Source organism: Lycium barbarum, chromosome 7, assembly GCF_019175385.1.
Source record: "Lycium barbarum isolate Lr01 chromosome 7, ASM1917538v2, whole genome shotgun sequence".
Taxonomy (NCBI): Eukaryota; Viridiplantae; Streptophyta; class Magnoliopsida; order Solanales; family Solanaceae; genus Lycium; species Lycium barbarum.
In genome coordinates, this window is record NC_083343.1 from 13227236 (window position 1) to 13240561 (window position 13326).

Consider the following 13326-nt stretch of genomic DNA (forward strand, 5'->3'; position numbering starts at 1 on the left):
TAAACCCCTTCCGTAGAAGCAGGCAAAGTAAACCTCTTCTGTAGAAGCAGGCAGTAACCTATCAGAATTTATTTCCTCAAAATCTATCAACGCTCCATGTGTTGCATGATGAGTAATCCTAGAAAAGATCGGAGCAATCCAATAGATAGATTATGGCTTCCTCGCTATCGGCAAACTTACATAGGCAATGAACTGCTTCGACTTCTTCATTCTTAGCATTGTTAAACTCTAGCTTGACAGAATATGATCTTATAATTATTGACTAGATTAGTGTTGAACTAAACGCTCTGTTAGATGAACTACGCATAGTTCGAATATATTTACTTTATTACTGGTATTTGATACTGGATCATAAATAGCATATTTTTTCTTTTGTTTACTTTTTCCATGCCATTGGACTTGCCAATCCATTTGGCCAAGACTTAAATCAACCTTGAAGTCATGGATGGTCAATTTTCCCTATATAACGAGCAAAGATTGCAGAAAGTTCCACAAAGGATCAATTCAGCTTTCATAAAGAAGATGCACCAGGCCTTCACTCTATAGCTCAGATGTATAAGAAGACAATCATAATCAAGTCAATCCCCAATTATGTGTTTATTAAGATGGGGCTTAGAGCTGCTGCAATTCACAATCAAGTCAATCAGCAATCATGTGTTTACTAAAACTTTTAATATAGTATTGATCCATATCCTAAAAAGAAAGCTGTTGCACATGACAAGTATCAAGAACCTAAATGTGGGTGAGAATACAAAAAATTATGAAACAAAAGTTCCCATCATTGACAAAGCTTCAATTAGCATGTTGCTTTTCCTACTGCACCAAAAGATAGTCTAGATGTCCTGTCTGTTCCAAAGCTAAACTTAAGATCTGAAGCATCCACGGGGACAGATGCATTGCCCATAGAAGGAAAAGAGAAGACTAGGCGTTCAGCTGATTTTCCAGTGCCAAAGCTGTATACTGGAGCTGTGGATGCATCCACCGGCTGAGAGAGGACACTGGTCGTGGATGATGGCATGATGGACGGTGTTGGTGGTTCTGAGAGTGCACCAGATGATGCAGGGATTGGAAAAGTGAATCCAAACCCATTAGGATTGGGCTTATTAACGGAAATGGACGCCAAATTAGGTTTTGCCCCAGAGGCCTGTCCAGGAGCACTTCTTGGTAGCTCAAACCCCGTGGAGTTGGATAATGTTGCAGCATTTTGCCCATTACTTTGATTATGGTAAGGCCACCGTGGAGTAGCACCTTTATCTTTCTGACCATCATCAGTGCCTATGGAGTCCTGCAGCATAGACATCCCATGTTAACGGCGGATCTATAATATATTAGCGATGGTGGTTTTTTGCTCTTACACCCTCCATTTTCTAATGCATAAATTTAATTTTAAACTGTAAAAATGGTATGTTTTTTCAACAACAAACTCAAGAAAGTTAGGAAGGTACAGATTAATGCCATTTGAAAACGTAACTTCCAATAACAAATAAGTACCTTGCGCAAACTTGGAGTCTGAGAACCAGAAAAGAAACTTTTAACTTGGGAATCAGCACGCTTAGAAGTGAAGGAAGGCACAGTATCGGCTTTAGTCGCCGTACCAAACACACTAGCTATACTAGCAGCTTTAGCACTAGCATCCGTAGCAGTGTCAGCTTCACGCGGAGTTTGCTCCTGAGATACCACGCGATTGACTGTTCCAATATCTCCTCCCTTGGAGGATTGGTTAGCTGCCAGACTATTGTTCATACGCAAACCAAATTCTCCTAAATGTGATGATTTCATTTTACCATTTGGAGTGGAATCAGAGATTTCGTTGCGGGGATATTTCTTCCATTCGCTGGCCAACTTCAATTCAGTTTCCTTTTCAGCAGGAGTTGGCTTGTGTCTATCAAGTTGCTCTAATATTTTTCTTACAGTCTCATTTGAAGAACTTATGTGCGGCATAGCTTCTTCAGACCTGCCTGCTCTATGATCCACTGACTGGGACTTCTCGACACCACTAGTCTGACCAACTTCCAAATTCTTTCCAGCAGGAGGCAAGAACAATTTAGAAGCACCAACTTTTTCTGAAGGTGAAGAAGCATTTGGCGAATTCAGGAAAATAGATCTCCTAGGGCGAGATTCTGAGCCAAATTTATTCCGTATCCGCCGAATCGGTCCCGCAGATCCATAGCTTGGAAGAGGTAAATCAGTCCTAGTCTTCTCCTGAAATTTTTTAAGTGCGAGAACATTAAGAAAGATCCCATCTGCTCCTTGAAAGTGTTCTATTAGATTACAATAAAGACTAATGATCACAGAATTCTTGTAAACATGCAAAAACCTATAAATCAATACAGGAAACTTCTAATAGGAAGTCGCTTAGTACACAGGATTTTTGTCACTGAATTAAATTTAGACTGCTAAGACAAACATATACCTGGTTGTAGATTGATGATTGAGATTGTTGGAAGGGTTTTGCTGAGGGATCTAACCACATGCTACCAGCCTGCGACTGAGTCTGCTGGCAAAACGGAAGTGCAACATGAATAGCTATTCCCAGATTAACAAAAGTATGCTTGAAGCATAAGTTAATTTAGTCAGAATACAAACCCTATCTCTAGATTTCGGCAATAAAGTTCTAGAGTATGGGGTCCTCGGGAAATCAACAATGTATCCTCTCTGATTCTGTGGAGTAAAATGGCCATGCTGATCTTGCACCATGGCAGCGGGCCAGCAAGTCGATGACTTAGGCGTAGGTGGCAGATGAAACCTATTTTGTGGAGGAGCTTCTTCTCCCTTGGATACAAACCCATAAGAATCATTCCCCTTGCTTAACCTACGACTTCCCATGTAAGCTCTTGCAATATCAATTGGTGATGCGCCAACTTCATCTCGTACCTGCAGTAGTGCACTATTTTATCAGTACATCCTAGAATCAATACCAAAACTCCGAACCAAGGGTGCATTAATAAGGTATTTCATAAAATAATTATTTGCACTTGTTACTTCCAAGCTATTCCAAACTTTATTAACTAGTGCATTTTTCCTGTTAAAGCTTCACCCGAGACCTTCTCTTAACTAATTAAAATGTTGTTTCTTACTAATTAATCAATCAAATGTGACTCAAATTTCAGACTAGCTGGATACAGATACATTAATCCTCTAGTCCATTCTGTTCTATTTGCGTCTATTCGAGCTGAGATGAAGTTCAGCAGGCTAAAATACTAACATCGTGGTCATTTCACAAAATAAATGTGTTAATAATGATAATTAACTCACATTTGTTTGGGGAAGAGGTGTTGAAGTTCCTGGCATAGCAAAGTCTGTTTCATCCTGCTTCCTGTCATTTGGTCTTCTAGGTGTCTCATGTGTTAAATGAAACCTTCCAATATCTCCTTCAGCTGTTCTACTAGCTTTCTTTTCCTGATCATCGATTACCCTTGAGTTCAATATCTCTGTCAAACGCATTATTTCATCCCTGCGTATAGTGAAGACAGCTTTTGAATAAGCAGGTTTAACTGACAAAATTTGAATGATGCACAAGGTCAAAAGAGTTTCCGGAATGAACACATATTCTCAAACCACTGAGGGCTATGAGGAAGATAGCAATTTTTAAGATGCATGCATTTTTCATCTAAAACAGGAATGGGTTCCTCACTCTCTAATGAGGTGTCACTGTAAAAACATGATAGCTGGATATAAGTAGAACTACAAAAAGACACATAAGAATGATATGCTACCTCGAAAATGATTTCCCCTGCATCAATCGCTCAATTCTGGAAATTTCACCGCTATCAGAGGAATTCTTTGGTTTCTCTTCTTCCAGCTTCTCTGCTTCGGAGATCCCATTCGATTTCGCCATACTGGGATCCTCTTCCTTTCCTTCAGTAGATCTGGAATTCTTTGGTTTCTCTCCTACCAGCTTCTCTTCTTCGGAGATCACATTCAATTTCCCCATACTTGGATCCTCTTTCTTTCCTTCAGCAGATCTGGATAGCACGTACTGCATAAACATAATATCCAACGCTTCTGAAAAAATTCTCTTAACGAGAAAACTAATCATAAATAAAAAAATCAGTTTTTTTCTTTTTTTTCCCCTTCGGGTTTTTTTTTTTTTTTTGGGGGGGGGGCACTTTCACTGCATCAATTCCCAGTAAAGCAATGGTATTATTTCATACTTCGTTTGGTTGTTGGTGTTGGTGTAATTTTATACTGGAATTCAGGTATAAGTTTATATCACACCCAACGTGGAATAACACAATCCAAGGATTAGCCATACCTTGGTAAACCCAGCAAAATGACAAAAGTTGTTTTTTTTGCCACAAAATGTTATTAAGATGGTCAAGGTTAAAACTGGGAACAAAAGCTTATTCAAGTTTTACTCAGTTTAAAACCAAACACATCTTTTAGATTATACATCGTATATCTCGTCTTTAAATGCAATGAAACAAAAGAATCATACGTTCAAGGATTATAATACCAGTATTATAATCCACATATTAAATCCCAATTTCTGTCGACGAACCGAAAGACCCCTTAACTGCTATGCTGCTCGGTCTCGGGTGTGGATGTCTGACACGGGTATGGATCTAGAGGTCGGATCCTTCGTGATCAAAATTTTTAAGATTCGGGGATATGGATCCAGATATGAATGCGGGTGCGGGGATTCGGCTAAAAATAACTCACATACTAAAATTACAGGTATAAAAATGTAAATTAGGTGTTCTCAATTCTTTCTATAATTCTATTCTTGATTTTATCTTTTCAAAAAATCTCTATTTGGCCCCTTCAAGTAATATTTTTCCAAACTGTTATAGAGAATTAGTTTGTTCCCTAATCATGTGAATTACAGTTAGGGATAAATACTTATCTCTATCATAGTTTATATAGAAGTTTCTTGAGGAGTTTATAATGGTCTTGGGCCACTCTGCCTAAAGTAATGAAAGTCTTAAAGAATATGATACAGTGGATTATATTGAAATTCTATTAGAAGTCTGGTTTATCTGTTACCCGATTAAACAACATAATCTTAATGAGGTTCCAAGTCTAGCCTAGGTCGGCAAGCTTATCATAGATCTACATCCAACTTCGATAACATACCCTTCATACCAGCCCCTTTCATAAACCCTAACCCACCATGAGATAGATCGACTTCCCGACGACAAGATCTCTGAAAATCCCAGCCGCAAAAGACCTTGCAAGTGCCAACACGCGCCAGCTGTCAGTCAGCGTCAGCGAGCGCGTTAGCGCCACGCACCACCAGGTGAAGCGCTTTTCCGGCAGTTTCCAACCTCGTTTCTTCTTCTGTGGAGGTCGTCCACACCTTCCGACTCTACCCATACTACTTTTTCTGGCTGATTTAGGCTTCTCAGATCCGACTGATTTGGTCAAAATATCCAGTCTCTATTGACCGGATCTAACACAAATCCCGCACCCTAACCCGTGTCGGTGTCGTGTCGACACGGGCACGGCAGCAAAAGTTCCGGGTCCGAGCAACATAGCTTAACCGATCCCTGAGATATTCTCTGTTTCTCCAAATCTCGCTATCAGACTTAACGTGGGTCACCAACCTAATTTCCTTATCCTCCTTTTTTCTTCTTTGATTCCTCATTTCCATTTTCCCCTTTGAAAATTGAAGCAAAACAATTTCTTGCTTCCTTCTCATTACTCCAATTTTTTGCTATTTACTGTCTGGCATCTGATATTGGTCCAGAGTGTTTTTTTTGAACTATAGCAGCAAACACATTCCTCCACTTCAAACTAAACTTATTAGTACAATTCCTATATCTAATTTACTATATATAAGCATAACCTTTGTCTAATTCATCTAAAAGTGGCGAAAGAGTGTAAAATATTTATACTGTAATGTTATTTTGGGTCTCTGAATGTATCTTCTCAACAAAGGACTACATAATTCAAAAATATTACAACTATTTCAAACACATCTTGACAAAAGCTTACATACTAACCTATTCAAGATCAAAAACTAATCTATTCAAGCTTTCTTTTTCTGATGAAGCTAACCTATTCAAGCTTTCTTCGTTTAAGCTAAAAGGGAACGTAACAGAGAGTAAAATGCATATGAAATAGTGGTGCCACTGCTATAGACAACCATTAATAGCATAGAACAGTATTTACATTACACATGGTCTACTTTAACTTTCAGAATGGGACATTCTACTTTTGCACCTTCATGAAGTTTCATCAGATTCCATTATGCAGACCTACCTTTTTATAGGTAAGAGAAAATATTAACTTTAGAGGGTTACTTTAGGCTAGGAAGAAACCTACTGTAGTTCCTTTGAAGGATTTATCAAAAAAGCATATATATAAAAGGCTTTGAACATCATATGCCGGAGCAGCAAGACAAACACGACATAGTTAAGTTACCTAAAAAGTTTCATCCCCGCGGTCTCTTTCCACAATTAATCTTTGCATGAATCTACAAGTAAATCATGATTCTTTTTAATTAGCAAATTTCTGGAGGTTCCTTATCTCAAGTTAACGTCAATGAGTTTTTTGAAATTCATAATACACCCTCTGTACAAGTTACATGAAATACTTTCTTTTCCAGGACAGTATGAAGTATTTGACATACTTCTATTAATGATAACAACAAACGGAAAGTTCTTTTTCTATTAAGAAAAATGCAATTTTATGAAAACAAATTTGATTATTATTTTCTTTTAAGAATTTAAAAATTGTTAAGAGGCCAAGAGAATATTCAATGTGTTTACTTTACTTGTCAAAAAAAGTGCATATTTTTCTTTGAGAGATATTTTTATTGGATAATGGGTCTGCCTCTCTACCCTTCTCTACTTAAAAATTACCAAACTTTTGCCTGCAGCAGAGTTCGAACCTGTAATGTGTGCCTAAACTCCACATCACAAGTTGATTCAATGTCACCGCTAAACCAAATCCTGTGGGCCAAAAAAGGTGCATATTTTCTTTTTTGGTAAGTAAAAAAGCGAATCTTCCAATGTGACTTTGATGTGCTCAGTGTGAAATAACCTTTACACTTATCTTTACGGGAAAAAGATGAATTTTAGATATCAGCCTATTGACTCGTTTTTGTCTAGCACCCACTAACATAATATAAGTTCTAACACCGCTTCCTGAGGCACTTCCCATTGAGATATCAAGTTTGACAAAATCTATGAAAAATAAAAGTATAAAGCATAGACAAAATTAAGATTGCTCCTTGTCAAAAAAAAAAAAAAAAAAAATTAATTAATTAAGATTGCAAATCACAACCATGATATGATACTCGTATCTCTCTAATTGCCCAGATAAATTTTAACAATTAATTTGCATCTTCTTTCAAATCATAATCATGATATGATACTGGTTCCTCATCAATTCCCTGGTCAAATTCTAACAACTAATCTGATATTTTCTTAGTGTAGCAAGATAATATACAAGTCAATTGGCTTCTTAAACCCTTTTTTCAATAAAGTCATTAAAAGGGCAGCCCGGTGCACAAAGCATCCCGCGTTAGCAGCTCCATAAGTAAAACACCAATCAACATGTGGTTCTCATTACCTAAAGACCACCTTTACTCTGCTCTTTATCATGTTCGTTTGTGACTCTTAATATTCCAGTCCAGGAGCATCTAATCAGGATGGACAACTGCCAATTGTTTTCCCAAAAAGTAAGGCATCACACTGGATGGAATTTAGTGTTTTCCCTGGTCAGCAGAGATCTATTAGCATAGCAACCCTTGCCTTCAAGTTTTCAAAGGTCACCTTTGCCAACAAATTCTATTCTCACCATTTTATCTCCATCCAATCTAAGTGTTAGATCTATTTATTATATTTTGTGTTCCTTTTTCTCATGTAGTAAGACAATAGGCATAATAACAAAGGAGCATCTTCATCCACACTCCTTACCAATAAAATGGAGAGATAATAGAAGAAATCTACCAAAGTGAAGCAAGTAGAAAAAATTGGCAAAGCTTACACTTGAAGTGCATTTGTCGTCATTCCCTACATCTTGTATTGTTGCTGGATCTTCTTCATCTGTCCCAAATAAATTTTTTGAGATTGCCGATCAAACAGAGAAAACAAAATACACAATAACAAGTTTTATGATTCTATTTCTAATCAGCTCACATTTCCTTTTTTAAAGGCAAGCAATAATTGTATTGCTAGTAAAAAACTCATTCTCTAAACATGGAGATCTGGAAGACCAATACACCTTCAATATCATTTACAAAATTCATCCTATCCCAAAAATTCAAATAATTACATCTACACTACAAAAGAAATGGGAGTTGTTTCTCTTCAAAGCATTTAGCCAAGTATCCAAAACAGCCATAGAGGAATGGTTCTTCATGACTCTCTCTATTCCTTTACACCCATATTCTGCAAGGCTGGAACTGCTGCTGTGGGGTTGTTAGGTATCACCCTACTATGTGTCCCTCTGAGTCAGTTCACACAGAAAACATCACTATACATATTAAAAACTATTTTTTTGCAGGTCTTTATGTGTCAAAGAAGGCTCATGAACTATTAACAGGCAGAAAGATGCTATGTTTTAGGAGCTTTAGTCTTTCAAATCATCTTCCAACACCCCTGATTCCTTTTGTGCCATTCCTTATCAACCGATGTAAGCAAAAACCCACTGCGATGATGCCATCCTCACAATACACTATGGGTTGTCCGTCTTTGATCAACTAATGGGATCCTTTCCAAGCAATCAAACAGCAAGATTATACTTCATATCTCCGGTCTTTTATATCCTTCCTCAGCTTCATATTCCATACCCCTATGACATTCTGTAACTTTACAAAACTTGAAAGCTGCCAGGCTGTATATGTTTTGATAATCTCTTTAAAGGGTACATCATCCGTTCAAATATCTTGGCATGTTCGAAACAAAAAAAAAAAAACTTCCTTTTACTCTCGGCTTCCATATATTTGTCATTTGAGGCCTTGACTGGCCTCGAACACCAGTGGTTTTCCATCCATAACTCCCTATTATCACCTTCCGTATATCCTTCTTCTCATCACTAACTCTCCATAGCACCACTGGTTTTCCATCCATACAGCCCCCCACCCCCCCTTCTTTTTTAGTGGTCTTCTGTAGATCCTCCGTGCATCAATAAGTCTTCGCAGCCATTTGTAAAGGAGACCTTTTGTTACTTATAAAAAGAACAGAAAAAGGAGACTTTCATTATGTAAGCTTAAACTTAGATTCAACAAACCACCTCTTTTACCATTTAACATATTAGACCACTTAATTAAGTAGATTTTTTTTTTGGTAATTTCCTTTGGTTGGGTTGAAAATGTCTACTTAATTAAGTAGATATTTTCAACCCAACCAAAGGAAATTACGTCTTATCTTGCATTAGTACTTTAGAGGTGTGATGGTCACCAAAGATATAAAGTAACTTGGTGTTCCATCTACCACACTTGCTACTTCTTTAGAGGTGTTGCGGTTACCAAAGACAAGGTTTCATCTAGCACACTATTGATAGGTGTTAATAATCCCGCAAACGATATATGTTGCTTCTTCCAAAGAGCAAGTTTCCTTTGAGACTTCTCAATCACATCTTCCCATACTTTTTGATCTTTGTATTTGGCTCCAGCAAGAAGCCCAAATACGTAGTTAGGTAATCTCCACCTTACAGCCCAATATAATGGCTAATGCAAGGGTTTGGCTGTGTGCATTAACAAAGAAAATTCTCCTTTTCACTGGATTTATATGAAGCCTAGGAATTGCTTGAAATAAAAGCAGGCTCAAGTACATCAGTTATTTCTTCCTCATCTTCGACAACATCACACACTATTCAAGTGTGTGTGTGTGTGTATATATATATATATCTCATCAACGCTGAATATGTGATATATCCATTGAATGTCATCATTTCCTCTAATACTAACCCCTAATATCAAGCCAAGTTCTACTGCTCTTTTCAGCTTTAACCTAAGTGCTTCCACCGCCATAAGAATTTAGAAAAAGGTAAATGATGAATAATCATCCTGCTTAAGCCCCCCATAAGAAGCAAAAACGCCCAGGTCTACAGTTAATTAGTATAGAAAGGTATAGACATCCTTACAGTGGAAATGCAGTAACTTATCCACTTGATCCACCTATCTCCAAACCCCATCACACAACCCACAATGCTTAGCACCTTGACCAATTTAAATGGTAGTAAGCTTTGTCTAAATCCATCTTACACAAAACTCGTGAGTCCATAGTCTCATCCTATCGCGATTATTGCAACATTTGCTATTAGCCTTTTTTTATATAAGGTAGTATAAATTACATTAACCAAGTACCAAGAAGGTACTAGAAGCAAACAACTTACAACAAAACTAAAACAATTACACTCTCAAAGCTTCTATAAAATCCATAAACTCTCCCGCAGTTCTACCATATCACCCATACACCAGAAATAGAGATTTTGAAGGCACCTATCTTTAACACTAGCTAACTGACTCTTTTGATTTTAAAAAATCTCTTTGTTTTTTTCCAACCAAATGGTCCAGATGATGCAAAGAGGTATGAAATTCCAAAATTTCATCAAGCTTTTTCCAACTTCCTGATTCTGCCAGCAAACAAAAAGATCTTTCACATTCCTTGGCATCACCAATTGCACACCACACATGTTAAGAAAGAGATCCCATAGCTGCTTTGTGTAACTATAGTGGAGAAATAAGTGATCTGCAAATTCCTGACAGTTTTCACAGAAAAAGCATCTACTGCACAAAGGAATTCCTCTTCGCTGCAACTTATAATGTGTTAAGCATGCACTCCTAGCTGCAAGCCAGCCAAAGCAAGCTACTTTAAGAGGTGCTTGTTATTTCCACAACAGCTTCCACAACATTTGCTATTAGCCTTAATTTGACAAATAATTTTGGTTTCCTACAATCAAAGTATCAATTGCTCTTCCTAAACCTTTCAATAAGAACCTGAGCAATTATCTTATGCCCTTTTTTTCTTTTCACATGTTATCTTATCAGTCCTTAGCTTTTTTTTGTGAAGGTGGTGTTCATGATCAATTTGCGTGCATCGCGACTAATCCACCTAACAGCCTGAGCTCACAAGCATAGGATCCTTAATCCTGCCAACAAAAGCTAATGCAGGCAGAATCACATTAACTGTTGTAACTGGGGTTAAAACCTAAAACCTTCAAGTTGTTTCTCCTATGCCTTTGACCACGGGGTACCCCTTGGAGAACTTATGGGTCCACAGTCCCTTAGCTCCTCAGTACCTTTTTCCTCTGGGACCAGTGCTAGCCTGCTTGATGTCAGTCTCTTATCAGCCAATGGTAGGAAATTACCAAATCTAGGCTTGTGCAATCATGGGCAGACCACATATAGGATGACAATATTTTTTCCTATACAATAGATAATAATTGTGTGCCATATAAGGTATATCATTCAAGCAAAGTAGCAAATACAACTCTCAAGCTCACAAAATCAAACATCTTCCAGATTTGATCAATTCAACTAAACAAAACTACAATGCTATTAAAGCAAAAACGAATGCTATTAAGATACACACCAGGTTTCATGCAAGGTGAAAATGATGTCAGAGATGGAAAAAGTAAACTTTGCACCTAAACAACAAACCCAAACACACATACGGAACCCCATAATTCTCTCCTCCAATTTTTTCATAAAACCTACTAAATATCTAAGAAAAGCACTGCAACCTAGGAAGACAAAAATCAAGCAAAAGCTACTAGAGTCACATTCCAACAGATCAGGTGCAACTAAAATAACCAAAAAGGTTGATTTTTGCAACTCCAATTCACCAAAAGACCAACATTATTTAATCACCGCTGGTGAAAAAAATACTCCCTCCGTCACAATTTAAATGTTTTACTTTCCTTTATGGTCTGTCATAAAAAGAGTGTCTCTTTCTATATCTAGTAAGTTTTTCAATTCCAACATTCCACCCGGCAAGTTTAAGACCACAAGATTTAAAAGTATCCCTTTGTTTCTTAAACTCCGTGCCTAGTCAAACTAAAACACTTAAATTAGAACAGATTGAGTAACAAACAGGTCAATTTTTGCAACTCCAATTCACCAAAAGACCAACATAATGAATCACCACTAGCAAAGAAACATAACAAACACACATATCATGGAAACCCTAATGTTGCACACAACATAATATATTGTAAAGCTAAAGCTACTAGGAGTTACATTCCAATAATTCATCACCACTGGCTAAAAACGTAACAAAAAAAAGGGTCAATTTTTGCAACTTCAATTCATCAAAACACCAACATTATTTAATCAGACTGGCTAAAAACATAAAAACAAAAAAAAAGGTCAAATTTTGCAACCTCACAAAAACACATTCATGGAAGCCCTAATGTTGCACACAACATAATATGTTGTAAAGCTAAAGCTACTAAGAGTTACATTCCAATAATTAATCACCCACTGGCTAAAAACGTAACAGAAAAAGGTCAATTTTTGCAACTTCAATTCATCAAAACACCAACATTATTTAATCAGACTGGCTAAAAACATAAAAACAAAAAAAAGGTCAAATTTTGCAACCTCACAAAAACACACATTCATGGAAAACCCTAATGTTTGCACATAATATGTTCGATACAAGTACAACAAAAACTACAAATCTCTAATACCTAATTCACCTTCAATTTGTTCAAGTGGATGAGTAGTTCCATCAATAGCATTAGATATAAACTAACTCGACGAGTAAAGGGCATTTTAGTACATTCTACGTATCGTTAAAAAACTTCGTGTCCAGTCAAACATAATGAACTCACCTTCAAGTGGAGGAGGAGTTCCAGCAATTGCATTAGATATAAACGCCGGGAGGATTCTGTTGGCGCTACCGGATATGATACGGTAAGCCGGATCAACCAGTTTCGATAACCACCCGACCCGACCCGGCCCGAATCGGTTCAATGTTTGCGGACGGTCGTAAGGAGTCGCCGGAGGTTTCCTGGACGGGGGTTTCTTGAACTTGCCGCCGGCGCCTCTATCGCCGCCGTAGTGTGTCGCCGTTGGATTGAACTCCATGGAGAGCAAAATTGAGGGATTTTTTTTTGTTGCTTTTGAGTTTGAGGAACGTGACGGTTTGGTCCTTGAACTCTTCAAATAGTTATACTTTGGGCCGGTTAGAGTTTAGACTCGTAATTGAATGAGGAGTCTTTTAATTATCTATATCCGCTATGGACTTTGCGAAATACTCTCTAAGAAAATATATTAATTCTTATATAAAAATAGGTAATTTGATTAAATTAACTCCAATTAAATAGGTATTAGTATTTGATCATATAAGACTTAATATAGGTGAATCTGAAAAAATAAGGTTGATTCTTTATTGATTTATCATGACATACAGATGGAATAATAGATGA

At 37.3% G+C, this 13326-nt stretch overlaps 1 protein-coding gene across 3 annotated transcripts; it reads right to left on the reverse strand.

Moving 5' to 3' along the window:
• Window positions 1-634: 634 nt before the first annotated feature.
• LOC132603171 (nuclear pore complex protein NUP1) lies at window positions 635-13084 on the reverse strand. Of its 3 annotated transcripts, none has more exons than XM_060316097.1 (8): window positions 12730-13084; window positions 7936-7994; window positions 3717-3979; window positions 3256-3454; window positions 2587-2874; window positions 2414-2494; window positions 1492-2202; window positions 635-1285 (listed from the first exon to the last, which is right to left on the reverse strand). In XM_060316097.1, exons 1-8 carry the CDS (start codon window positions 12983-12985, stop codon window positions 797-799), a joined length of 2346 nt encoding a protein of 781 aa, XP_060172080.1. In that variant the 5' UTR covers window positions 12986-13084; the 3' UTR covers window positions 635-796. The 3 variants fall into 3 exon arrangements, with proteins under 3 accessions (XP_060172080.1, XP_060172078.1, XP_060172081.1); XM_060316095.1 differs by having other exon boundaries at window positions 2414-2497; window positions 12730-13083; XM_060316098.1 differs by lacking the exon at window positions 7936-7994 and having other exon boundaries at window positions 2414-2497; window positions 12730-12905.
• Between the last annotated feature and the right edge of the window lie 242 nt (window positions 13085-13326).

Excerpts from the sequence above, each read along its gene's own strand:
- LOC132603171 (XM_060316095.1), bottom strand. The coding sequence starts at position 12,985 with ATGGAGTTCAATCCAACGGCGACACACTACGGCGGCGATAGAGGCGCC. Across the intron at positions 3,980-7,935 it reads ACGACAAATGCACTTCAAGT|TACGTGCTATCCAGATCTGC; the intron begins GTAAGCTTTGCC and ends ATGTTTATGCAG. Across the intron at positions 1,286-1,491 it reads AGACTCCAAGTTTGCGCAAG|GACTCCATAGGCACTGATGA; the intron begins GTACTTATTTGT and ends TCTATGCTGCAG.